Raw genomic sequence first — 27,953 nt, 5'->3', positions numbered from 1 at the left:
CCGATGTTCAGACGTCATTCAGTTTTTTTCCCTACCTAAGCTTAATAGCCTTGAGAGGCTATTTCAGCGTAACCTTAACTAGTAGGTGAGCTCACGAGGCTCAAACCGGAGTGATGCTAACACTGACCCTAGCAAGAGCAGTGCTTCGCAGAATCTACCACCGGATCGGAAACGCGACCCACTGAGAATATCCGGCGAGAAACTCAGTGGGCTGTGTCTATGGGTTAATTCGCTCGTCGAGCCTTTCGTCGCAAGCGACGGGGTTCGACTAAGAACGGTGACCGGTCACTCATCGCAAACCGTATGAGAAGTGAAACTTAATTTACTTGCCTCATTTAAATGCCTCAACACTTCATACTGTCAAAGAGCGCCCGAGTCGCTTTCGACCACGTTCGTGACGTTCTGTGATCCACGCTGCTTCTGACCAAACAGGGTTTTCCAAAGACAAGGGATAACGTCTAGACAGGCTCCGAGAGCCGGGAATCCGAAACGGTTACCCTTGATCGTTCCATAGCTTCGTCTCGACTAGAATCGGACGTCTAGTCGAAAGCAGTCAACGGCGAAGATAAATACCGCGATAATTGACAATGTGTGTATCATTGACATTGACAGTTCATTGACCTCACATAGCCCTCAAGCTGATTATCGCGTTTCTGTAAACTTATTCCATTGGTGTTAATACTGCATTCCGATACCTCATTAGAAGTCTCGTTAAAATCTTAAACTCGCCGATCAGTTATGGGGATGCAGAAAGGAGGAAGATAATGTAGGAATTGTAGTTTCTAGACCCAAATCGCGTATCTGAAGATTCTGATAATTTCGCTGTATAACCAGGCGATTACAAAATTAGTACCAACTCTAATTGCTGCTAATTGTCACAAACATTTATCCACTTTTTAATAAAACACAAATTCATTTTTAAAAATTTATTGAAGTACCTACAAACATCAACAATAAAAATGTATATTCGAAAAATAACAATCAATGAAATATTACAATACTGTAAAAGCAGTCACGAGAATAAAAGGATAGAAAAATGCAATAGGAATGCTTAAATACTATAATATTAATAAATTGTGCATTAAGTTTATTGAAGACACTCAATTGACTAAAACTACAACATGCTATATAGCGTCATTATTTAAATGACGTCCGTTGATATTTCGAACGTTTATAATTCAAATTTCGAACAAGGTCAACAATGTTATTTTATTACACAATAATAATAAGTTGTTTCTTGCTTGCTGATTGTTTTTAATTTCTTTGTTTCTGTTTTTGTTTCACTATTGTTTTAATTTGTTTATATTGGGGAGGGACCTTTATTGGCTTTTTGTTTCTATTATTTGTTACATTATTGTCTAATGGGCTGTTGGTTCTCCTTGTAGTAAATAAATAAATAAATAAGTACACTTTCTTAATGTTTTTTGCCATCGTGGGCAGATTGGTTAACAAATAGTACCACAAGAAGAGCCATGACATGTGACACAGCTCGGGGAACACTCCGGGGGAGAGAGGTGAACAATGACCTCTGTGGATAAGAGGAATAAATTCCTTTTGACACATATTTTAAGTCCTCTAAGCATCGATACATAGATAATGTGAAAACAGTATTTAAATTTCTTTGAAATACACGATTCGCTTGTCTTACATCCCAACGAGCAACAGCTCATAATAACATTTATCTTTTTATTGCAAGTTTGTTTGTTCTTATTATCTTACTAACCTGAACAAGTTGCTTTTCTTGTTGAGTGTACCCAAGCACAAATATTATATATATAGCACAATTAATAAATTGTTTATTTTGCATACAAAACTTTGATGATTTCGAAAATTGATGTATTCCATTTTCCACATTTACCGTAATCAAAACTTTGAAATTAATTTTAATGTAATATCGATCATTTTAGTGTTCCAGGCAGTAAGGATGAACTTTGCTCTGGTAAAAATACATGATGCTCTCAAAGAATTCCTTAGAATTTGTCAATAATCAGTCAATAATTAATAGATATTCGTATATTGAAGTCCTGTTTTTTTTGCATAAATTTCGACTGTATCACTTGACTTGATTTTATGGATAATGAATCGGTTTCATATACAAAATGTAAAATTCAAAGTTTAACGATACATGTCCCATATCAAACTTACAACACTCCACCTTACGCTCCACCAGAGCGTTAATATACATGTTTTTACATATTTTTATTTATTTTAATAATGTAATGTCAAAAATGCAAATTCCATAATAAGTCATTATCAGCATTATTTATAATAATTACATTTCTATGAACAGTTGATATTTAATGAAATCGAATTATTATCTGTTCGAAATTAATACCTTTTCTTACATCTATATTTAAGGCATAAAGCAAAATATTCCATTGTCCGGATCTGAAAAAAAAAACTTCTTATTTACTTAAGGAATTAAAAGTACATACGCTTTACATTTATAATTTAAAAAAAAACTTTTTTTTTTTGTTTGTGGTGAGGGTGTTTGTTCTGCATTTAATAACGTTTTCTAAGTGCAGGTTGTAAGAACACACACTGAACTGACTTATTACCCAACACCCACCCAGTTCATAATTAACTAAATAAAATATTAAAACATAATATTACTGTGTGACTATTGTATTAGGTGTTTTTTTATTTATTTATTAATTATATGGGTGGAAGAACTCACGGCGTCACTCACCTGGTGTTAAGTGGTTACCGGAGCCCATAGACATCTACAACGTAAATGCCGCCACCCACCTTCCGACATGAGTTGTAAGGTCTCAGTTTTAACAGTACAAAGGCTGCCCCGCCCTTGAAAACCGAAACGCATTACTGCTTCACGGCAGAAATAGGCAGGGCGGTGGTACCTACTCATGCGGACTCACAAGATGTCCCACCTATACCTATTTAGAGTTCGAAACCTCAATTTCATTGTATAATATTTGTCCCACCCATCAATCCGGAACACATTACTGATTTGTAGTAGAAATCATGAGTATCCCAAATTATGCAGGTTATTACTGCTTCACGGCAGAAATAGGCAGGGCGGTGGTACCTACTCAGGCGGACTCTGTCCCACCTATACCTATTTAGATTTTGAAACCTCAATTTAATTGTATGTTGTTTGTCCCACCCATAAATCCGGAACACATTACTGCTTTGTGGTAGAAATTATGAGTATCCCAAATTAAGCAGGTTAAATATTTATACAATTATAAATAACTGAATATCGAAGTACCTTTATTGTCCCTTCACCGGTTTAGGATTGTTCTTCCAGATGTAGTAAGAAAGGGAGCTGGCATATCCGAGCCAAGCCAAGTATGGTACAAGTAACAAACCGGCTGTCTTATTGACACTGCCGAATGACAGTGTCGTTGCCACTGCTGCCCCGGACAGCACTGAGATCTCAATGAATGCCTGAAAGAAACAGAACAAGTTTTATCATATGTTATGCTACTTTTAAATGTTGGCATCAGGGTGACATACTAATTACATCGGTCTGGCTCCACCGTACCCCACAAACTGGGAATCACGATTACCTTATGGCCATTTTATCAGAATAGTGACCAGAAGCAGTGTAGATTTACAACAGACCCTATTACCAGAATTTTTTTACAGATTTGCTTTGACTTTTGACATAATACAGACCTGTCACTTATGTTTCTAATCATAGTTATGTTATAGGTATCTGCTACTGTATTTATAATGTTTGTAAATTATTTGTATTGAAATCTACCTACTGTATTGCATTTTCTTTAAGTTTTTATTATTATTTTTTATTGCCTTTGTAGGCAGACGAGCATACGGCCCACCTGATGGTAAGTGGTCAACGTCGCTCATGGACGTCAGCAATGCCAGGGGCAGAGCCAAGCCGCTGCCTAACGAAAAACCTAAGTTCTTGTGTAGTGAAATTGTATTACAAATCACATGTAGTCATGATGATTTGAAAGTGCTTGTAAAAGCACTCTTTTATCTTTAATACTGATAAAAAACACAAGAATATGATAACAATTTCCATTGTTTCACAACTTTTTTTTTTCTTTTTTCCTACCTATTCCAGTAACCTCTAGGGGTTATGCTAGATTCTCCGGGCGAGAAAGTAAGCTCTCGGGACTCTAACATGGGGGCGTTGCTAACACTGGCCCTAGCAAGAGCGATGCTCGCAGAATCTACCACCGGATCGGAAACGCGACCCAATGAGAAAATCCGGCGAGAAAATCAGTAGACTGTGTCTATAAGTTAGTTTACTCGCCGAGCCCTTCGTCGCAAGCGACGGGTTCAACGAGAACGATGACAGGTGCTTGAGTTACCTAAAAGCACCGTTAGTGGATCTGGATCATCCGTAATGACGTGTTTAGGACGACGTCGACTGTTTACCATTCGGTCCTCAGGATCAGGTATAAGCACACCATGGTCCATGTCAACTTGCCGTAATGATTGAAAGACCTATCCATAGCTCGTTAAATTAGATCAGTCTACCACATACACCCAGCATATGGGCCTTCCACACTGTTCCCTAGACCATATATAATCTTAACAATAAATATTTCTGAATAGACTAAATATATGCAACATTTCATCCTAAAGAAAAAAAATTAAAATAAAAACATTAAACCAACCAGCTTGAAGTCCTTCAATCCGAAGAAAATAGGAGTCCAAGACCAGTTGAGTAGCAGCTGTACTCCGTACAATGTGAGAGGTAGGACTGCATCTTCTGTAATATGACAAATTAAGTTCTACATTATTTCACTAGTCTTAACTAGTGTTTAATTCACTAGCGGTCACCTGATGATCAAAATTCTACCATTACCACCAACAACCTCATAATTAAGATAAATTTCATATTTTATATTAAATGGAAATGTATCGAATTTTCTTTTGGGTTTGTACAGATGTTATGAAAAATAATACAATTTCCAAAGATGTTGAAAAGCTAAACAAACAGGGGAAAGTATGGTACTTTTGTCTTTGCCTACTTCTCATCTATGAGTCATCTACGAATAGATGACATACTCAAAATCGTTGTATACATATGAATGACCTTTTCATGACGGATTAACTATTTTACAAAAACTTTTTACTTCATGTTATCATAACAATTATAATATTAATTTATGCAAATTCAGAACTCACCAGTAAAACCATCACATTCCTCCCAGATGAGGTAAGAGGCATATCCCATGCTGCTGTAGAGAACAGTCCAAGCTGGACCAAATACCCACTTTGGGGGAGTCCAGCTTGGCTTCTTTAACTCATCATACCAGGACTTTTCACTGCTGTCTTTGCGGATTTGACCGGCAAAGAACAATCCATTGGCCCATCCACCGACATTTGGGAGGATAATCGAACCGAGTGCAGGCCAATTTGCCATTACGAAATCTCTAGAATACAAATAACTTTATTAATCCAATTGTAGTCTTAATTTAAGTATATATTAACCTGAATATGAAAGCTCACAGCCCCAGCAGGTCCGAAGCATTATCTTAAAGATTTCTAGTCTACCTATGTCAAGATTTTGAAAACTAATTATGAATATGCCTTCATTCACTAAATAATACTCCATCTACAATATTATTTTTCTTAAGTTTCGCAATATACATATTATTACATTCATTATATCGATGCTTGAAAGGCAAACGTGACTAAGCGACAATGCGTGAACTTTACAGTAGACTAATTTAAAGTTGAAATACCTGAAAACAAAATTTATTTTAACGAATCTAGCTGTAGTAGAATCTAGGTAGTAGCTGTAGGGTTGAAATGATTTTAATAGACCTAGAAATATATTTTTTTTTGCGCATCGAATATGGTTGTTGCCCATCATTTATGTACAAAGCAGTTATTGTCGCTTAGTCATGTTTGACTTTCAAGCGTCGATATATACATTCATACATATCTTCAAGGTCAGAAATTTAATTAAATAATTACTTTTTGTTAAATTAAAGATTAAATTTGAATAGTACATTGAAAGTTATTTTTCATACTTGATTTTTTTTATTTCACAGTCTGATCACAATGGCACATTTAAATTTTACATGTATGTCATAATTTCTACATGGAAATTTGTTACAAGCAGGTTATCAATACAAATTCTAAAAGTTTATCCATTGTAATGGCACTTACAAGGTGCTTATTGGATAGCAGTGATGGGTTCACTATACTGTGAATGTTTGCAGTTACAATTTATGAACATTAGAGTTAAATACTTTGTTAGTTCAATGAGTGAAAAAAATGTACATTCAAATTCGAAAGACATCGTTAAAATCTCATAATCTTACAACTTTAAAACTACACATCTCAGGAACTAATAAGTTAAATAAATTTTTTATGTTGAAACCTTTTTTGACTATTTAAGACCTCTTTAAATATTTCAATTTGAGTTACTTGAGCTATCCTTTTTTGTCACTTCAACCCAATATAAATAAACAAGCAATTCTGTGCATATTCTGTAGCTTTTAGTTGTTAGCTATTTTGCAGATTGTAACTTTGATATATCGCTTCAAAACAGTTTATAGATAAACAAATATAGGTGATGGAGGCTGATGATTAACAGTATTAAGTCTTGATCTAGAAGCTTAAAACTATTCATTACTCATTCTGGTACAGACTGTAACACATTAGCATATCCAAACGTATTATAATTAACTCCCAATGTAAAACTCTTAGAAAACAACTTAAGTGCTAAATCGACAGAATGAAAACAACACAGAGTGAGGCATGTCCTTTACATTCAGAATAAGAGCTTAAGAAATTTGATTGCAAAAAAGACAAGTATTTATGATTGGTAGTAAATTAATAATGTGTTCTGTTTACATTTAGGTGGGTAGCTTATTCCCGCTTTGGCTTCAGGAATTATATATTTAGTTACTAATATGTATATAATATGATATCAGAGATAAATAGCCAAGCAAATAACCTTAAAAAGGCAAGGTTTACAAATAGATAAAAAAGAAAAAAAAGTCGTGTTCATGGTACCAAACCTTAAATGTCCTTTTTTGCCTTTTATTTGTTTCTTAGATAAATAGAACAAACACACTAGTGAAATGTAGTAAAGTGAAACTTGGTCATGAATATCAAATTAATTATAAAAGCAAACTAATCTGTATATTTATCGAAAATTAAAAGCGGTACCGCGTCACATCTAGTTTTTATATTAAAAATTGTAACAAATAAATTAAAATTTAAGCTATTGATTTACCTAGCTGTATCCAAATTTTCCATTTTTAAATCTTATTTATTAGCAGCAAATTGTTGTCGAGTACTAAAATTTACTAATTATCACCTCTAACTTAAAATTCTCGGTGATTAGCAAATTATGTGATAACATTATCACTTCTGATAATTTGGTAACAAAGTTAAATGTAGATAAATGTAGAAGTACACTTACTTGGGGAACAGTTTAAATTTAGAAATCAGTGCGGTGATGTAATTACAAGACAGTCGACTCAAATTTTTAAGCGTGAAGCATCATTTGTAAAGTTAGAGGATGTATTATGCAATAATTGTTATCTTAAAATACACCGGTGTATTTCTCGAAAGTAGAATTTTATAAAGGGCAAATTACTGTTCTTTAAGTACTTACTTTAAAACGGATTATGGGTAAAAACTGAAGAAATGTTACAATGAAATATAATCAAACTAGACGTTGCTGAAATTTATGTATATCTATGGCTGAAACGGTCTGTAGTTGTAACTGTAAGCCGGGTAAATTAAGTAGCTAACCGAACGGAACTTCCACAAAGTTTCATACAAGTGGTTTTCAAATTAGTCGCATTATAATGGGGAATAAGTACATCCATAGATTATATACAATTTGGTGCACTGAAGTACTTTAGAGGTCTATGCATAGACGTGATTTGTGACTGTGACATCTGGTCATCTGGTATATAGATCACTTGATAAAAAAATCCGTTTCACGCAGCTTAACAATGATTCTCTAGAATTAAAAGAATCAGATATGAATAAACTGATGAACTGATTGAATACCAATCGGGCGACACGGTGACGGGTTCATATTGAGTAAACAAACGCTTCCTCCCATATGTCAGGGTCTGCTCCCACAAGATGCGATGCTCCAACGCCACAAGTTGAATCATTTACGTGATTAGTGTATGGCATCTTCCTCCCATAGGTGGCAATGCGCGAGCATATGCTTCACCGTATTAAAATCCCTCTAAAGTCCTAAGAAACCTGTTAATAGCTACCGTATCAGGGTACTGAGTTGTCAGGCCGTTGGTGAAAGCAATCTCAAGTTCAAGACCAGATTTCAGTGAATAGCCAAATAAAACAAAATTTATGAAACAATTTTATTATTTTGTACATGTTTTTTTTTATTGCTTAGATGGATGGACGAGCTCACAGCCCACCAGTTGTTAAGTGGTTACTGGAGCCCATAGACATCTACAACGTAAATGCGCCACCCACCTCGAGATATAAGTTCTAAGGTCTCAGTATAGTTACAACGGCTACCCCACCCTTCGAACCGAAACGCATTACTGCTTCACGGCGGAAATAGGCGGGGTGGTGGTACCTGCCCGTGCGGACTCCCAAGAGGTCCTACCACCAGTGACAATGTCCAATATTCATCATTTACTTCTCTTCAGCTTATTCAATTCTCCTTGTTGTATGGCCGCCTCTTTGTAGATTTGTTTTACCTTTTCTTTTCTTATATTGTCACTGTAATTACAATATTTTAATTAATATTATTCAAAGGAATCGTGACACAAACTTGACGCATGTGACTCGGAGACTAGGACCATATCAGTTATCGGTTTTACATAAAGTACACAACATCAAGTGCATATAATGCAAACCGCTTACTTGCCTCTCAGCAAATTTATTTATAAGCATTTTATTGATTCCAATTTATTATTATACAGTATTAATCCTTCATTGTGGAAGTTTCGGTTTGAAGGGTGGGGCAGCGTTTTACTGTAAAAACTGACACCTTAGAACTTATATCTCAAGGTAGATGCGCTATTTACGTTGTAGATGTCTATGGGCTCCAGTAACCACTTAATATCAGGTGAGCCGTGAGCTCGGCCACCCGCCTAAGCAATAAAAAAAATTGTATGTGAACTTGTGTTCAGTATTTCCTTAGGATAATTGGTACTTGCGGTACCTCCAACACTGGGACAGTGACATCACTCGATACAAATACACCGGTTACAAATTCAAGTTCTTAAGTCGCCCACAATATCTAAAGCAGCCTTTCCCTAAGTGGGCGATAACGCTCCCTTGTGGGCGTTACAGGCCGAAAGGGAGGCGTTAAGAGACCCAGAAAAAAAGGGGGGCGTTGTGTAGAGGCTTGGGAGGCGATTTGTCATCTAGGAGGACTCTTAGACACCAACTGAGCTCTCGCTATAGTGGTTTTTAAAGAGGCAAAAAAATTGAGGCGCTAAAAAGAATTTATTCTCAAAGTAGGCAATAGACAAAATAAGTTTGGGAACCCCTGCTTTAGAGAATATATTAACATATGTTTGCCAACACATTACCTGCGCATCTTCTCCTTTAGCTTAACAGAAGCTATATAGGACTTGTCTCTTCTGATCTCACGGAGAGCTCCCTTCATCTCTTTCTTTAGTTTAGTCTTCAACCGAGCAGCTTCCGCCTGTTCTCTTGATAATTTAGAGCCTTTACTTCCAGTGAAACTGTTGGCCATCATTTAAATGATTAATTTCACAGTGATAACAACAGCCTGTGTAATTAAAACGATCATCCCTGTTACAATGATTTTATAATATAAATAATGTTTAAATTAAATCAGAGAATAAAACCTAGTTACACTCAACTTCAACAAGGAATGACGGAATGAATGAATCAAGAAGGAATGAAAATCTATGGTTACCTGTAATCGACATATTTCCTTGATTTATGAAAAATCGGTTGTCTGTAAATTCGGTTTACTGACGATAGTTAAACGTGACAACGTCATAAGAAAATACGCCTCGGAGCGAGGTAACGCCGCATGAGTTATGTTTTTTTGTGCGTGCAGCCAGCTCCATCGAATTATAAGACGTTGTCACGTCAAAAATTAAAAATATCAACAAAGGAATTTATGAAATGCATTTAAAATACTTACACCTCCTGCACATCCGGTTCATACAACCTCAAAGCTTTGGGTCTCTTTTTCTCTCTACACAACGGAGTGTAAGTTTTCATTTCTAAGCACTCTTTCATGTACTGACTTACTTCGGAAACGACACTGGCCACCTTCTTGGGGTACAATTCTGTATCGATCCTGGCTAACAACTTTATGTGATACTCAAACATGCATTCCTGTGCCTCTAACTCATTAAAATTGTCGAAGAACTCCTTCAACATCACCGTACTGATCAGCAAACAGCGGATTTTGAAGTCATCATCTACACTCTCTAGAATCAAATCTTTAGCGGCCATCTTGTTCGCGACCGACATTTTAGAACAGTCTGTGTTTAAATTTAGAATCTTCTCCATTTTATGTAACATAAAAGGCGGGACTAATTGTACTTGATTAAGTATTGATGTGTTCGCACAATAATATAGAATGCCTCTTAAGTAATTCAGCGCAGACGGTACTAATCGTTTTGACAGAACAGTGTATTCTAAAATTAGGGCTGTCACAAAGAATCCCCTTGATATCGAGAAAGCGTCGTCGAATCTAGACCGATTCAAAATCTCGGACATAAACAACAAAGATGGCGTCGTTACCGGATGCCGGAAGTCGGACGTGGGATACAGCAGCGAGATCAATTTGAAAAATATTAACGTGTCCAAATCCGGTATGCGTTTCGGGCGTTTCATATATTTATTTCGCTTTTCTACCAACAGATCGACCAAGTACTTTTTTGTTGAAATTTTATTCAGCTTGGCCAGATCAAACATATGAGGTATTAATCTATCGAATATCAGGAAGGCTTTTATAACGGAGCCTTCGTCTTTTAAATTGGTAAAAATATCGTTGATGTGTTGTAGTAAGTGAGCGAATAGGCGACTCAGTTTGTCTTTGTTCTCCTCGCCTAAGCTGGGATCGTATGTTTTTATCAGTTTCTGTATGGCTGTATACTGCTGTGAAGGTGTTTTTCCGGACAATAATTCCTGAAAAAATTATTAAAATAGTACTTTTTTTTAATACGCGGGAGGAAATGTCCTACTTTTCTCCCTTTGTGCACATACTATCTTTTCTCCTACCAGGCCGAAAGTTCGTGGAGTACTGTGCCGGGGTTACACTTTCTTCCCTGTACAGCGGGAGGAAAACCGAACTTTCGGCGTAGGTAGGAGAAAAATATTATTTTTCCACCTCGTAGCCATCATCAGTTATCGTCAAAATCAATGAGTATGAATTGGCCAATGTAGACTACAAATGTACAAATGTACTCGGAATATCTTAAAACAGTATTTTGAAATCAAATCCTAAGCTTGTTACATTTATAATCTCACCTTTAAACTTTCACCTTCATTGCTCTTCTCAAACATAGTGCCGATTTCTGTATCATCTACATCACTGTCATCGCTCTCATCACTAGATGATTTCAAATCATTAAAAGCGTTCAGATCATCCACATTCTTACGATTGTTCTCATTAATTACATTCCCATTACATTTAGCTGAAAAATTATTTGATATACAATTTTTTTCAGTTATCTTAAGCACATTCTGTTTGTCATTAGATTCTGGGATATCATTTGAGCTGTCTTCTGAAGTATCAACATTATTAATTTGAATTTGGGTTGTAACTTTTTGGGGTTCTTTAAATTTGGTTCCCTCTTCTATATTTACGTTTAGTTCATCTTCAGTGTCCTCTTCAGATTCAGACTGTGATGAAAGGTTTTCAACTTCAAGTTTCTTTCCCTCAGCTCTGTTATCATTTATTTCTTTTGCTGCATCCTTGTTGTCGGTATCGTTGACATGTTTTTCATCATCAGTAATCTCTTCAGGTGCATCTTCATCCGACACTTCTTGTTCATCGCTATCTCCATCATCATCACCGTTACTTTCATCATCAGCATCATCACTGTTTTCTTCATCAGACGTATCCGAAACGCCATCTTCAAACTTTGGCTTTGCGTTTGGTACTGTAAGATTTTTATGAGCATTTAATATTAGCAATCTGTAGATTAGATAGATGGTAGAGAAGAAAAAGATTTTAAAGAAGAAAGAGATCATAGCTCACCTGAATAATCTTTAAGAATATGTTCTGGTACTAAAGGTTTTCCATCCTTATCATACGCCAACATAAAACTAGCCTCGTCTTCCAACTCGAAATTGTCATCAAGGTCCTCGGCTGACCTGTGAGAACTCACATATTATACAAAAAGAAACGGCATCCAGGTGCATTTTTAAATTTTAATTGGAAGTTTCTATTGACAAGTTTATTAAAAAATATTTCTTTATTCACTTCAAACTATATAAACTATCCTATGATTTTGTTGCTGTAATTAGAACATTGGCTCTCACAACAATTTTTCAAACATCTTTGGACATGTTTCTCTAAGTTATCAACTAAAATACCTATTGTTTTGTTTTATAAGTATATTGGTATATACACATCAGCACCAGTAGGGAAGATCCTAGTTTATCATCATGAAGTTGTCATAGCTTAAAGGATAAGACTCATTACTGCAGATTGGCAATTTTTTTTTCGAAAAAAATGTGTATTTAACGTTTTTATGACTGACATGATTTTAACTAACCAAACACAAAAGACATGATGTCATTGTGGCCTTACATATATCAGACAAATAGCTGATTTGTAATCAATCAATGAATATTTCACCTGTGTTTAGGAGCAGGTTGTTTAACCCTCACAGGTATTACTTCATCATCTCCCGTCATTCTCTGTTGTCGTTCTCTCTCCCACTGCTCTAACTTTTCCCTCTCTTCTTTTGCTTGTTTCTCGTCGCTTTTTAGGGCATCTGAAGGCTGTAAAATTAATTTTATTACATTCACAAAAAAATTGACTATGTTATTATTATATATTTTTTTGGTGTTGTAGAAAGAGTCTAGTTGATTTTTTTTCCTCCCAATTCTGATTGCCTTAAAAGACCATTTCAGCGTAGCCTTAACAAGTAGGTGAGCTCACAGTGCACAAACCTGACGACATTACTAACACTAACCCTAGCAAGAGCAATGCTTCGCAAATCTACCACTGGATCGGAAACGCTGCCCACTGAGAAGATCCGGCGAGATACTCAGTGGGCTGGGCCCAGGTGATGGTAATGCAGTCCCAATCACTCATCAACATTAGCTTTGCCAGCATTAAGTATAAATGAACATACCGTTCCTCTCTTCTCAAACTTCAACTCTCTCATCATCTTATCATAATCCTGGCTATTCTTTTCTGCTTTATTCAGCACTTTATCAATAGCAGACTCTTCTTCTACTCTCGGTCTCTTAAAAACAACCGGTTGAAGATCTTTCCATTCACTATCTAACTTTTCTGTCAAATCTAAAGTCTGTTCTTTATCTTTCTGCTTCTCTGCCTTCCTTTTTTTTGACTCTGCTATCAACTGCTCTATTAAGTCTTTGTGAGATTTTGCACCGTCTTTGGAGTCCGTTTTTGAAAGCATTCCTCCACCAAAGTGGCCTTCAGCAACAAAGTCATCTGTAAGAAATATATTTCTTCAAGTTCTCTGATACATATGACAGAGCAAATTACAACCATCTAAGCAATAAAAAAAAAAAAGAGCAGGTTACCCTATACAATGTAGTGGAGCCATTAAGCTCATGTGTGGCTAACACCACTTAAAACATCAATTGTTTATCCTATTGATTCAATACAGTCAATAACCTTTGAAATTTACATATCATATAAAGCTATTAAAATGTAAACTGAAAAGAGGACATTACACATTGTCTGGAATGTTTTATGAACCTAGTTTTGAAACACTTCTAACACATGACTGTGTCGTTACACCAACTTACAGTCTAGTCCACCATATGCCTTTCCTTCTTCATCTTCATCATCAGATCTTGGATCATCAAACTTTTCTATTTGCTCCAACGTTTGGCCTCTGTAACCATAATCAAATAATTTAGTATTAAAAAAAAATTATAATGTTAACATCTTGATGAGGATTCAAGTTCGATCTGGATATTAAGTCAAATACAACAGATCATAAAACGTAAACAGAAATCTAAAAACATTTACCTATGTGTTAATATCTCGTCATCTGCCAAATTGTATATACTCTTTTTATTGTGTTGTTTCACTCTTTCAGCGGCAAACCTCGCAATCATTTTATCTTCAGCCGATAACTGGTTGTTTTTCTCACCAATACGACGATCAATAAATGTGTTTGTCTTATTCATCAGCTTCATTTCTGTGCCCAATGTCTCTTTTCTCTAAAACGTTCATTAATCATTGTGGTTACATTATTAAAATATTTTGAAGTACACCCTTGTGAGATAGCTGATTTTCTGTAGCTGAAAAGGGATTAAAATTACCACCTTAGCTAAAATTCATTTGCTAAGCAGTAAATAAAAAACTTTTTTTTCAAAATTCTTCAGCATTTTACTTAGGATTTTTTGAATTTAGAATAAATTTTTTTTATTGCTTAGATGGGTGGACGAGCTCACAGCCCACGTGGTGTTAAGTGATTACTGGAGCCCATAGACAAGAACTACAACGTAAATGCGCCACCCACCTTGAGATGTAAGTTCTAAGGTCTCAAGTATAGTTACAACGGCTGCCCCACTCAACAAACCGAAACGCATTACTGCTTCACGGCAGAAATAGGCAGGGTGGTGGTACCTACCCGCGCGGACTCACAAGAGGTCCTACCACCAGTAAATGAATTTATGAATCAAGACAGTAAAATTCAACAAAAAGCGTATTTTATGCTTTTTTTTTTACAGTAAATAATGCGTTACCTTCTGTACAGCTTTAGCTCGAGATACACCAGGCAAACCTTTATCATGCTTCGATTTCTTCCCCAAAACTTTAATTTTTTCACGATTCACATGCACCTCAAACGGATTGACTTTCTTTTTGTTGATCTCTGCTTTTCTCTTACTGTGAACTTTATCAGCTAGTCCTGAATTGCGCTTGTTTTTAACTTTTGCCATTTTATTTCATTTATAAACTGAAATAATCTAAATTGTAATTAAAAGACCACAAGGCACACGTACGACCAGGTTATGTTGTCTGATAAACATTTGTGATTTGACACTGACATTAATGGTAACTATTTTTTCAATACAAGAATGTCGAAACATCAAACCATATCTCATAAAATGTGGGTACAGAGAAAAGAAATGTAAAATTAATTGAAATCTATAAAACAACATTCAATGTCGATTAGGTGACTAAAAGCCACCACTGATATCGTCTACAAAGCTGGAAGTAGACTTATATCGTATAAGATTTTCTAACCGAGGAGTAATGCAAGTATGTGTAAAATTATTTAATAATTTTATAAAAAAAAATATCACTGTGAGCAACCAATTAATGATAATGACAAGTCTCTAAAGTCAAGTCAAGTTTCTAAATCAAGCTTTAGAAACGAATTTATAACAAAATTGAAACCATAATACAATACATAATGACAATTGTATTTTTTTCGTTTTGCCATCTTCAGAGATAACTAAAAGATTAGCTATGTTGTAAATTTGTTATGATTGCGTCACTCATATATTCCACTGATAATTATAATCAATTTACAGACGTCTATCATAGGTTCACCATAGCATTCAACCAAGACACATCGTCACTAAATACAAAATACCCTACAGAAGCACTAAGCTCAGATTAGTCTGGCAATAATGTTTGTCAAAGCCCCAAATCTTAAGTTTTCTCATAAAAACAATATTTTTTACGAGATAGGACATGAACAGGGCTCATTGTACAAAATTTAGGATGGGCTTGTAAGAAATGTAATTGTAAATATTATGAAATTGACACTATTTTATCATTTCTTTCGTGTTATAAACTTTGGTTATGTACATTGAGTGTTTTATGCATGAGGTGACTTTTTAGCAAGAATACCAGGAGCGAAGGTGTTCGTTTGAATGTAAAATAATGGGAGCATAATTGATCTTTACATCTGTGAATGTGAAAATAGGTGAGAAAATTCGCGTTTCCAGTGAGCCTATATTTCGTGATTATAATAAATAAAGCCCAAGGTCAGATGCTACAATTAGTGGGTGTAGATCTAAGTGTTAACTGCTTTTCACACAGTCACCTCGGTCACACGGCTATGTAGCTCGTCACTATCGTATCTTAGCAATCCTAGCAACCTGTATGCTTTGGTCCCCGATGGCTGTACGTCTAATGTCGTGTATAGAGAAGCATTACTTTAAATTAGATTTTTCTAAATATCCAAATGACGGTGTTTTTAAACCAAAAGCTATGTCCTAAAACTGCTGCCCAAAGTCGCTATGCCACGCGAAAGGAGTCGCGGGCACAGCTAGTCAAAGAACATGTATGTATACATAATTATATAATCACCAAAGCTTTTTATAAAATCAACACAGGCAACAAGGGCATCGCAAAGAACTATAACTGGCATATTGAAAAAAATATTAAGAAGAAGCCACCAAGATGCATTTCATCGGTTCATATACGAGAAAAAAAGGTCTACATTCGGCAACACTTTCATAGTCTGTTGATAAATAAACATATCGTCAAACACAAAGTTGATGCCGATTGGTTGTCTCCTCGTTATCCGTAAACGAGTGATTCCGAACGAATCGGCTTACAGCTAAATTCGTAATGTCTCCTTTTAGCACCTAGCGCGTAGGTTTATTATTGCTCGTCTGATTAGAATTGACTGACATTTTCTGAAATAAAATTATCAAAGAAAAATGAGTGATATAAGTGATGAAAAGCTTAAAACGGAGATCGAAAGTAAGTAATGTTTTTTTTATAATTAAATAATATCACTTTGTAATGAAGAAAAACGTGATAACTCGAAAGTAACGAAAGCGTGCCTTAAAAAATGGCTGATGTCAGAAATACCAGAAGTCACGGATATCCATAATAAGCAATAGTTCTGATTTTAAGGCATTTTAAGTAAAATTTCAAGGGAAAAAGTTGCTTCAAATGTTGATGCGGACCATTATAACACTTTGCGATATTACCTTTCTTTTTGGTTATGTCCCTGCATTGATGGTTTATTTTTATTTGATGTCATCCTTGACCAAGCATTTCACACATGAACCGAAATTGTAGCGGTATTTTAATGCGTATTAAAGTTCTAAATTGGCGCGCATTATATAGTAAAATTATTATTATTTAAAATGTTGTGTATACAATGTTTATTTATCAAGTAATAAAAGATATTGCGGTCGCAATATTAGAAAATTAAATACATGCTGCCTGCCATTTCCGTTCCGTTGCACGCAGTTTTTTAATGATTTGTGTTTAAGTTAATTGTCCAGTTGTTGGCGTTTTACATATTTACGGTAGGCAGCAGCTTGACTCTGCCCCTAACATTACTGACGTCCTTGGGCGACGGTAACCACTCACCATCAGGTGGACCGTATGCAGGATGTCCCAAATCTCAACTGTAACCTGGTCCTTACTTACTTAACGGTAGGCAGCGGCTTGGCTTTGCTCCTGACGTTGCTGAAGTCCATGGGCGACGGTAACCACTTACCATCAGGTGGGCTGTATGCTCATATGCGTATAAGGGCAATAAAAAAAAAACGTGGTACCCAGTGAGAGAGAATTTCATTTTAATTCTGATGCTTGGAATTATAATCCTGTGGATGCATTTAGAGATATAAGTAGTTTTTTTGGTGTTTTAGTTTTCAGAAGGAAACATCAAAACATTACAGGATCAATTTGTTGTTCGTTCTGTTGGTCTTTCTGTAATTTGAGATTTTCTCTTCAAAACAACTAGTATCAAGTAAAAATTTGTCACAGATACTAAATTTGACAGAGGAAGAAAACTAAAAAAATCTGAAAACTTTTAATTGATACAATCAAATGTTGAATATTACGTTGACATAAAAAAAACACTTATATGGCACCTGTTAAAATATATTTCAAAGATCTCATATATATATTTGAATCCATTTTTGTGATTTACAAACATTTATCTGCAGATAGGTAGAAGATATTTGTTGCTGACCGAAAAGTAAAGTTTGTCTAACATACGAATTGCCCAAATTTCTTTTGAATGCAATCATAAAACAGTCATAGGGTAAAACCCCCAGAAGTCAGCCCCGCACCAGTACTCAGCCTTTATAGGTTTTATTTTGGTATAAATAGTGTTGAAATGGACTTACACCATTGAAATAACGTTTAATCAAATCTATGTTCTCTTGTTGGTTACTGTGCACATCTAAGAACCGATAGCGTGACAGGTTGATCCTCTGTACTCGTTCATTTCCACTGCTGCCAACGAAAGGACAGGATGTGTCACTTTTGCTATTTTTTTCGTAAGGAAACGTGTTCGAGGTTTTGGTAAGTTTTTCTATGAATTTGTTGTAATTGCTGGTAGATTTTTATGTTATGTTGTTGTATAATGTTTTTTCTACGATAACATTGAGCATTAGAGGCATTCTATATGTTTATTTCGTTTCAATTTAGGGGGCCGACTTCTGGGTTACGATTTGTTAAGGTTGATCCAGAAGTCAGCAGCAAGGGGCTGACTACTGGTTTTTTACGATTTTCTTAGAATTCGTCGAAATTAACACAGATAATAGTCCTTGTTATTTACTTTGGATTGAATATAACTCTTAGATGACCAAAATATTATTTTACCAGTAGTCAGCCGTGTATAAAAGTAAAATATATGCTGAGGGCTGACTAATGGACTATTAACTCCTATAGTCGGCCGTTAGTTCTATTGTGTAATATTGAACTTTAATGCATTTTAATAAGGATCAAGTTAAAATCTTATATTCTAGAGTTTCATAATGTCGAAACGACCAATACACCAGTACAAAGAAGAGCAGTTGTCATAGGCTATGGCCGCGATCAGAAACGGGATGAAGATTAGAGAAGCTAGTCGAGTTTTTAGCGTACCACGAGGGACTCTACAAGATCGCCTGCATTTAAGAGTCCCAGATGCACCTCGTAAAATGGGATCAGACTTAGTACTTACCAAAGACGAAGAAACTGCCTTGAAAGACTGGTGCATTGCTTTGGCAGAATGTGGCTTCCCTTTAAATGTGATGATCCTTTATACCGTCCATAATATTACTTCCCAAGAAAACAGACCTAACCCATTTGTAAATAATAGGCCAGGGAAGAAATGGAACTCGTTTCTTAAACGAAATCCGGAGTTAAGAGAATCAAAATCGCTATCGATGTTTTAAACAGAGCAAAGAATATGGTCGGTACTGAAAGCCTAAATTCTACAGTAAATTCAATTAGGCAGGCCGTACAAATCGATACCTCAAGTTCTATTGATTCTAAAAATAGCGTCAGAATCAGTTGAAATTCTTCATGTTAGTTTGCCAATTGAAGGGAATTGCACATTGGACAATAATTTCATTAATTTAACCGAAAGTGAAGTACCCTTAAATGACTTCAAATTCATAACAGACTTTGAAGTCTTGCAAGAAAGTCATGAAGTCCAGGAAACAGGAGCATCTGAATTTAATACGCAAAAAGATATAAACTGCGTCGAAGCATGTTCATGAACAGAAAAAGAACGAAATATTGATTAAAAAGCAGAAAAGAATGAAAGCTAAAAAAAGACTGAAGAAGAAAGACAAAAGAAGGAAGAAGAATTACAAAAAAGGAAAGCTCAAAAGTTTTTGATGTCCAAAAAAGTATAAGTAAGAAGAAAAGTACGACATGCACAGTAAACAGAATAAGATGCGATTCATGTGAAGAGGAATTGACTAATGACACAGATATAAACGACTTAAAAAATATTGGTTGTGACAATTGTCTTGCGTGGTATTTAAAATGTACTATATTTGCAAGTGAAGACTATGAAAATGTCTATAATAAAGAATTTGTATGTCCAACGTGCAATAATAAGTAAAAGGCTGACTATTGGGTAAGACATGGCTGACTTGTGGAGAAATGAGGCTGACTACCGGTAAAAAGTGCCATATTTTGTTTAATATTGATTTTTTATATAACTCTAACAAAATTAAAAAAAAAATTGTATCTCTTTAGTAAAAATAATAAACAAACTTTCTGTAAAAAAATTTTTTTTCGTTTAAAGTCTTTTATTTTTAAAAATACAGGTGAATCAAGTTAAGAATCCCACTAAAAGGCTGACTACTGGGTGTTTTACCCTATATCTCAAAAAATATATAGTTTATTTGATCTTAAAAATTTATTCTTACTGTTGATTGCTTTGTGTTTATAATAGTATTTCATGTAACATTCCTCTGTAGTTTTCATTTGCTTCTGTTGGTCTGACTGAACTAGTCTGTATATAAGTCTTGTTATAAAATGTAAATGATTGAAGTGTTACGTTTTTGCACATATCGACGCTTGAAAGGCAAACGTGACTAAGCGACAATAACTGCTTCATACATAAATGATAGACAACAACCATATTCGATATGCACTGTGAAACTGTAATTTATTATTGATTTCTCCACCATTTAATGGATGTTATTATACATATAAACCTTCCTCTTCAATCACTCTATCCATTAAAAAACACCGAAACAAAATCCGTTGCGTAGTTTTAAATATTTAAGCATACATAGGGACAGACAGATATAGGGACAGAGAAAGCGACTTTGTTTTATACGATGTAGTGATACGTCACGATAATATGCATAATGGGTTAATTTTATCGCGATTCCCCAAAACCGAAATAAATACTTTCAACAAAGACAAGTTTCTTTGCCAATATTAATACTCATGGAGATAATAGTATGTTCTGTCTTCATGCCATCAACCGTATTGTAGTAAAAGAACTCACGATGCCTAATGATGCTTTACGGGAGCGTATATGGGTACTTATTAACTATACCTGCGGACTTCCATACACTCCTTTCTAGAGGGAATAGATATGGTAGAGTCACTACACGGGACGCAAAGGACATGTTGATTTGCCGCTCTTGAGAAAATTCCAAATTTACCGACAGGGTCTTCCGATTAACCTAGAGTTCGACAATACACTTCCTGGCACAAAATGATTCTGTGAGGTTTTAGGGAGATGAAGGGAGAGGCGTGTGTGTTGGTTATGTGTTGCGTGTTGTCCTCCATAAACCTCATCGGAGTGGGCAATAAAACATTACTTATATTTACATGTTTATTCGCGTCGGCGACCGCGGTGGATCGCTCCACGTCAACCACTGACTGACTAGCTAAGCGGGGTGGGGTATCATTCCCCTACAATGCTACCAAATTCTCGACCCGTTCTCTTCAGTATAACCCATATTCTCTCTACCGACTTCCTATGCCCTAATTCAATTTTTTAAGCTACTGTTCCCAAATCCAAGTTTTCCTTAAGATTTTACGCACATACAGTTGTTACCATCCTGTATGTTCTCGCTGTTGGCAGTACTCATGAGTTCCAATTCGAAAGGCAAGCTAGCCCTAACACAAGCAAGCCCTTTTGTCTGGTGGTAGGACCTCTTGTGAATCCGCACGGGTAGGTACCACCACCCCGCCCATTTCTGCCGTGAAGCAGTAATGCGTTTCGGTTTGAAGAGTCGGGCAGCCGTTGTAACTAGACTGAGACCTTAGAACTTATATAACTTATATCTCAAGGTGGGTGGCGCATTTACGTTGTAGATGTCTATGGGCTCCAGTAACCACTTAACGTCAGGTGGGCTGTGAGCTCGTCCATTTTTACCATTGAAGCTTTAAGCAATAAATAAAAAAGGCCTCTTGTCACAAGTTTGGTTCCGACATTCTGTGAAGTCTATATAGGCCGATCACTCAACCCGATCTAGTCCAGAACAGTTTATGAATGAAATTTGAACACTTGATCTCCAGAAATTCTGAAGAATGCGGAACTATCGAACACATCAACGAAGAAGGTCATCAAGAAACTCGAAGAGAATTTAGGAGTGGATCTGTACAGCAGGAAGAAGCAGATCGACGATATGGTCATGGCGTACGTGAACAGCATGGAGTCTGACGACGAGGACGAACTGGTTATGGACGAAAAGAAGAGGGACACCGAAGAGGAAGAAGACGAAAAGGAGCCAGAGGAAGAGGAGAAATCGGCTGATGACAGCGACGACGATAACTGGGGAAAGGTATTCTTTTTTTATTTATTGCTTAGGTGGGTGGACGAGCTCACAGCCCACCTAGTGTTAAGTGGTTACTGGAGCCCATGGACATCTACAACGTAAATGCGCCACCCACCTTGAGATATAAGTTCTAAAGTCTCAAGTATAGTTACAACGGCTGCCCCGCCCTTCAAACCGAAACGCATTACTACTTCACGGCAGAAATAGGCAGAGTGGAGGTATCTACCCGCGCGGACTCACAAGAGGTCCTACCACCAGTAAATATATGGTAATGGTCAAGTCATACTTTTTGATGGCGTGACACCGCGGATCCTGACGACATCCAGCCTTTTATGTCAATAGATACAATGATGCTTTGATGCCCGTTAAGTTATAAGCGGCTACCGAAGTCCATACATTAGAAAACAAATGCTTGAGGTCCCCTCTTGAGACATGAGGTTGGAGTCTCAAACGCATTCGAATAACGCAGGTTATATCCTTCACGTGATCTCTTAGGAACCCAAAGGTCTTCGGAACTCGCTCAGGTAAAACTAAATCGCCTTCATACCACTTGTAACACCATAGATCAAATTTAATTTTATGCTCAATTCAAACGTTATTAAGACGCTTGGCTTGTATTGGTCAGATTCGTATAGAGTCTATATTATCTCACTAATTCACTCATAGACTGCAGTATTTACCTAGGTACTTCAAGTCGTAAGATTAATTTGGAAGACACGTTACCCTATATAATAATATCAGTAATTTTCTATATTATGATTAGAATAATAATGCAGATTTTTTAATTTATTGCTTAGATGGGTGGATGAGCCCACAGCCCACCTGGTGTTAAGTAGTTACTGGAGCCCATAGACATCTACAACGTAAATGTGCCACCCACCTTGAGATATAAGTTCTAAGGTCTCAGTATATAATTTTTAATTTTTTTTTGTTTGGTATACATGTAATTTTTTTTATGTTTTGAAAGTGTAATTTTTTAATGATGTCCTTGGTCCGCTTTTATTTGTCCACGGCTATAACATATTATATCGAGGGGCGAAATTCTATTTTGGTTTAGGCTACATTTCTGCAACTTTATAGGAGAACCATGTAAAGTTTAAAATTTGGGAAAAAAATATCAGAACAAAAAAACTTCTTGAGGTATTTTAATGACGTAAACTTCATTGAAGTTCAATTAATGACATCGAATTGTCTATACTAATACTATAAAATAAAACGGACCCTTAAATAATTACAAAGATAAGTGTCGCGTGTTAAGTGAAATGACGCTTTAACCAAATACAAATAAAAAAAAAAAAAAAAAAAATCTTCAGCATAAATGAAAGTACATACTTGTTGAACGTCAAAAAGAACTACCGCCAATTCACAAGAACTAGCCTCCGTCCTGAGAAGAACTGGCAAGAGACTCAGTCGGCATGTCTTTTTTTTTTAATATTAAATAAATAATAAATAAATAAATATTTACTAACAATCACGCCACGTTAACTGGTCCCGTGATAAGTTCGTAAAGAACTTGTGTTACAGGTACCAGATAATGGATATATATGTAAGATTTTTATTATACACATACATATATTTAATAGACGTCCATTACCCTGGAAAAGACATTTATATTGATCATACAAATATCTTCCCTTGGCGGGATTCGAACGCGCGACCCCCTTGTGTAGTGACCATATCACTTACCACTACACTAGACGGCCGTTTAGATTAGATAGATTAGATATTAGATTTTTATTTAAATATTCATTTTTACAATGAGTATTATAATGTAACGATTATTGCAATATTGAAATGCCCGGAGCGAGCAACTCATTCCCACTTTGTGCAATCTTCTCTACCCTTTCACTCCTCGATATATAAATTAAGGAATTTATTTGCTGAAAGTCTTTAAATCTCGCAGCCGACCCGTAAGAAGAGGAAAGTAGAAGAGAAGAAGAAGAAAGGGACAGCGAAACCCAAAAAGGTGCGTTGATCAGATATTTCATATTTTTGCTCTAAGAAATCAAGGTGCTGTACCATTACATCAGAACTTACAGCCCTTCTGGTTCAAGTTCTACCGAGTCCTCTATGTTTTTTATTTTTATTGCTTACATTCGTAGACGAGCTCATAGCCCACCTGGTGTTATGTGATTACTGGAGCCCATGGACATCTATGACGTAAATGCGCCACCCACCTTGAGATGTAATTTCTAAGGTCTCAGTATAGTTACAACGGCCTACAAACCGAAACATGGTGGTACCTACCCGTGCGGACTCAAGAGTCCTACCACCAGTAATTACGTAAATTATAATTTTGCGGGTTTGATTTTTATTACACGATCTTATTATTCCTTCACCGTGGAAGTCAATCATGAACATTAGGCCACGACGACTTCAAACTATCGTGCAATAAAAAATATAGTTTGCATAATTGCTGATGGTAGGACGTCTTATGAGCCCGCACGGGTAGGTACCACGAACCTGCCTATTTTAGCCGAGAAGCAGTAATTTATTGAAGTTCTAAACAAAAAAAATTACGCAGACTTTAATAAATAAAAATTGAAAAGGGACTTGAGCCGTTTGGTTGCTGGCCTAGCTGATGCCCGCATGCATTTACCACAGCTCATCCGAAGGGCCGTACTGGTGGTAAGACGTCTTGTGAGTCCGCACGGGTAGGTACCACCATCCTGCCTATTTCTGCCGTGAAGCAGTAATGCGTTTCGGTTTGAAGAGCGGGGCAGCCTTTGTAATGTTAAAAAAAGTGAGACCTTACAACTCATGTCAAGGTGGGTGGCGGCATTTACGTTGTAGATGTCTATGAGCGTCATGATAATCGCCTTATCGTTGCCGCTGCTGACTACTCCCCGAATCCTGATCACGCAGAAGCCAGTCACCGTCAACGCCCTAGACACGTCCTTACGGATCCATCAGATCCAATAACCTTTGCATTAGACGCCTTCAGCTCTAACACTAGGAGCAGGCTTAGGGACCCCGGTAACTACTCGTCGAACTCGACAAAGAGGTTGCCGTGCAACCTAACCCATGCATCAGCCCGCTGAGTTTCTCGCCGGATCTTCTCAGCGGGTCGCGATTCCGATCCGGTAGTAGATTCATTCGCGAAGCAGCTACTCTTGAGTTGTTAGGTCTCCTTCGGAGGCGCTCGGGTAGTTGTTAGCAAATCCCACCCTTTGAGCTGAGCCTTTGCTCGCCCACTTGTCCTGGTGAAACTGGAAAGTCCTCAGGGCCACCAGTAAAAATAATTTTTTTTTATGAAAGCTCTAACCACAAGCCTTGATCATCCACAAACATATTGCAGGAGAAAAAGAAATCGGGCGGTACAGGTAAGGGCAGTGGCTACACCCGCGCCTACAAACTATCGCCCGCTCTGTCCGAGCTCATGGGCGCTGAGGAGATGCCCCGGCACGAGGTAGTCAAACGAATGTGGGCCCTGATCAAGGAACGTAACCTTTATGATCCGAACAATAAGCGCTTTGTGATCTGCGACAAGGACATGCACAAGGTCATAGGCATACAAAGATTTAGGGCTTTTGGAATGATGAAATATTTAAAAACCCATTTCTTGGACTGAACTATACATACGCTTTTACTGAATGATTGTATGATGAGGTTTTTTCTTTGAACATTTTGCTAACATATTACTCAGAGGTATCTATTTATCGGAACGGTTTTTTTTGGAATGTCGCACCTTTAAAATTATAGAGACTCATTTTGAAATATTTGGATTTCGACTTTAATTCAAAAAATGATCTTGAACGACACGACTTTTCAGCGACTTTTAGTAATCATAATAATATGACGATATGAAATATAAGCTTATAAAACGACAAAGCTATATATCGGTCTCTTTCACTCCGTCCCCTTCCTCTACGTTTTTTCGGTTTGAGAACTTTAATCGATGTTTTCCAACACAACACATTTTTTGAGTTGGGTCTTTATAATTCTAAAGGTGTGATGTAATATTTTCTTCGTAAACTTTGTTTCTGATGTACATCATTTTTGACTTATAATTGTTTTGCATTAATCATTAAAATTAAAAGCAAATCTTGAGGTGATATAATGTAACAGCATATCGTGTCTCCGGAGCTAATTAGGAATTAAGTAAAAATTTAATAATTGTTTTTTTTTTGTTTTTCTTAATGATCGTATTATTGTTTCTGAAACAAATATTATCTTCTCTGTTTGACGGGTCTTAGGGTAGGGGCGTACAGTCGGGCCTAAAAGTCAGCGACTTCACTTTGCCCGTGAGTTGGGCTATTGCATTTCTTATTCACTGTTGTATTTTCACTCGGCAGAAAATTTGGGCAACATGTGTATTGGTGATATCATGTTCTTTGAAAATTTCAAAATCGCACAAATTTTGTAGACACTTGTCATATTGATTAGCCTTGTTTAATTTGTTTGGATTTTATGAGCGTTCCCTATTTGGCCTCTGCAAGGCAGACTTTTTGGTGGAAGCCAATATCAAATCGTGAATTAGTAGCTCTGCGTAATTAAAGTTTAGTTTATTTAGTAATTATCGCATTGCGATGGAAGACAGGGTCGCTGTTTGTCCTTCATAAGCAGCTCGCAACTACACACGTCGATGCTTAGAAAGGGACCGCCGATTCGGTTTTGTATAGCGTCGTCTCTGTCGTACAGATTAGTTGCATTAGTTTGTCGAGAGCATCCTCATTAAATCAATTTAATTCATTTGATGCTCTGTCCCTTTCGCGCCGTCGACGTTTGCGACTTTCCGTCGCGTTCTGTTTGCATTCATTTATTTCAGAAACAAAATTTCATTAAGGCATTACCTTTTTTTCTCAATCAATATTACCTTATATTCATCAGTTTGTACTGATTTCGCATACATTTTTATCACGAGTGGAACATTTAAAACTGTTACCGTGGAATAAGAAAGAAGGCCATTTGTATTAGGCTGCTCTCATTCCGATCGTGTATTTTAAGAACACAGAGAAATGGGCTGATTCGTGTAAAACGGCCTTAGATTTGTAAGACTTTTAGGGGATAAGTGTATGTTTAAGTAGGGTTATCTGCAGCGTGCTTATTTCAGTCAAAACGCTCAATAAGATAAGCTAGTCACTCTCTAACTTTCAAACGAAAACAACGCACAGAGAGCCTGTTTATTGAGTTTTTTTACTAAATAAGCTTTAGACTAAAGATATTTTTATTTGATAAATATTGTCTAAAAAACTTAACGTCGTGACTGTACTAGTATTTTGTCTCTTTCGTACACTGACGTACAAGAGTGCCAGCGAAAACAATATTTTTATGGCGCCAATGACCCAAGATGGCGTCTTTAGGACTGTGTTGTAATTTGTATTTCGATATAATTGATTGATGTGCATAAATAAAGTATTGTCAGACAATAATATACATTGTTTTATTGATTCAAAGTGTGCAGCTCTATCTAGCATTTAATGGTCAACCGCATCATGAATGCTGCAGCTCACCTTGAGACATGAGGTCTCAGTCTCAAAGTCTGATAATAAGCTGTGCAACCTTCCAAACAATTGGTAGCAGAAATATCCATGGAGGTGATAAACCACACGTAAATCTTAAAGTTCTAGTGTAGTGTAATATTTAAGTAATTTTGGTTTAAGAGTTTTGCTGATGCACGCATTTATTACTAGTAGTAGCCCCGTCATGACGTATGCAAGCGTAGTGTTCGCTCACGCGGCCCGCACCAACTTGAAGCCCCTTCAGGTTATTCAATCCCGATTCTGCAGGATAGCCGTCGGAGCACCATGGTTCCTGAGGAACGTGGATCTCCACGATGACCTGGAGCTCGACTCTGTCAGTAAGTATCTAAAGGTGGCATCATTGCGCCATTTCGAGAAGGCGGCACGACATGAGAA

At 36.5% G+C, this 27,953-nt stretch overlaps 3 protein-coding genes and 1 long non-coding RNA gene across 6 annotated transcripts in view; 2 read left to right on the top strand and 2 right to left on the bottom strand.

Annotated features, from left to right (window-relative positions):
* LOC149499796 (uncharacterized) overlaps window positions 1–27,953 on the top strand; it is a 588,308-nt gene that overhangs the window by 530,227 nt on the left and 30,128 nt on the right. The window lies entirely within an intron of this gene.
* On the bottom strand, window positions 912–7,855 carry LOC114241525 (translocator protein). Of its 3 annotated transcripts, none has more exons than XM_028172377.2 (5): window positions 7,574–7,855; window positions 5,125–5,372; window positions 4,611–4,705; window positions 3,230–3,408; window positions 912–2,388 (listed from the first exon to the last, which is right to left on the bottom strand). In XM_028172377.2, exons 2-4 carry the CDS (start codon window positions 5,360–5,362, stop codon window positions 3,232–3,234), a joined length of 510 nt encoding a protein of 169 aa, XP_028028178.1. In that variant the 5' UTR covers window positions 5,363–5,372; window positions 7,574–7,855; the 3' UTR covers window positions 912–2,388; window positions 3,230–3,231. The 3 variants fall into 3 exon arrangements, with proteins under 3 accessions (XP_028028178.1, XP_028028179.1, XP_089594897.1); XM_028172378.2 differs by having other exon boundaries at window positions 7,379–7,738; XM_089738771.1 differs by lacking the exon at window positions 7,574–7,855 and adding an exon at window positions 7,190–7,346.
* On the bottom strand, window positions 8,284–15,189 carry l(3)07882 (Nucleolar protein 14 homolog l(3)07882). Its single transcript, XM_028172374.2, has 10 exons — window positions 14,842–15,189; window positions 14,120–14,313; window positions 13,894–13,982; window positions 13,248–13,573; window positions 12,746–12,891; window positions 12,143–12,258; window positions 11,410–12,044; window positions 10,073–11,067; window positions 9,486–9,641; window positions 8,284–8,667 (listed from the first exon to the last, which is right to left on the bottom strand). The coding sequence occupies exons 1-10, from the start codon at window positions 15,034–15,036 to the stop codon at window positions 8,577–8,579; spliced, it is 2,943 nt and encodes a 980-aa protein (XP_028028175.2). The 5' UTR covers window positions 15,037–15,189; the 3' UTR covers window positions 8,284–8,576.
* On the top strand, window positions 16,574–27,467 carry Non2 (upstream activation factor subunit spp27 homolog Non2). Its single transcript, XM_089738770.1, has 4 exons — window positions 16,574–16,816; window positions 21,836–22,101; window positions 23,999–24,061; window positions 25,394–27,467. Exons 1-4 carry the CDS (start codon window positions 16,774–16,776, stop codon window positions 25,664–25,666), a joined length of 645 nt encoding a protein of 214 aa, XP_089594896.1. The 5' UTR covers window positions 16,574–16,773; the 3' UTR covers window positions 25,667–27,467.

Source organism: Bombyx mandarina, chromosome 26 (genome assembly GCF_030267445.1).
Source record: "Bombyx mandarina strain Sakado chromosome 26, ASM3026744v2".
Taxonomy (NCBI): Eukaryota; Metazoa; Arthropoda; class Insecta; order Lepidoptera; family Bombycidae; genus Bombyx; species Bombyx mandarina.
The sequence above is the reverse complement of the archived record's forward strand: the minus strand, read 5'-3'. Positions and strand labels throughout refer to the sequence as shown.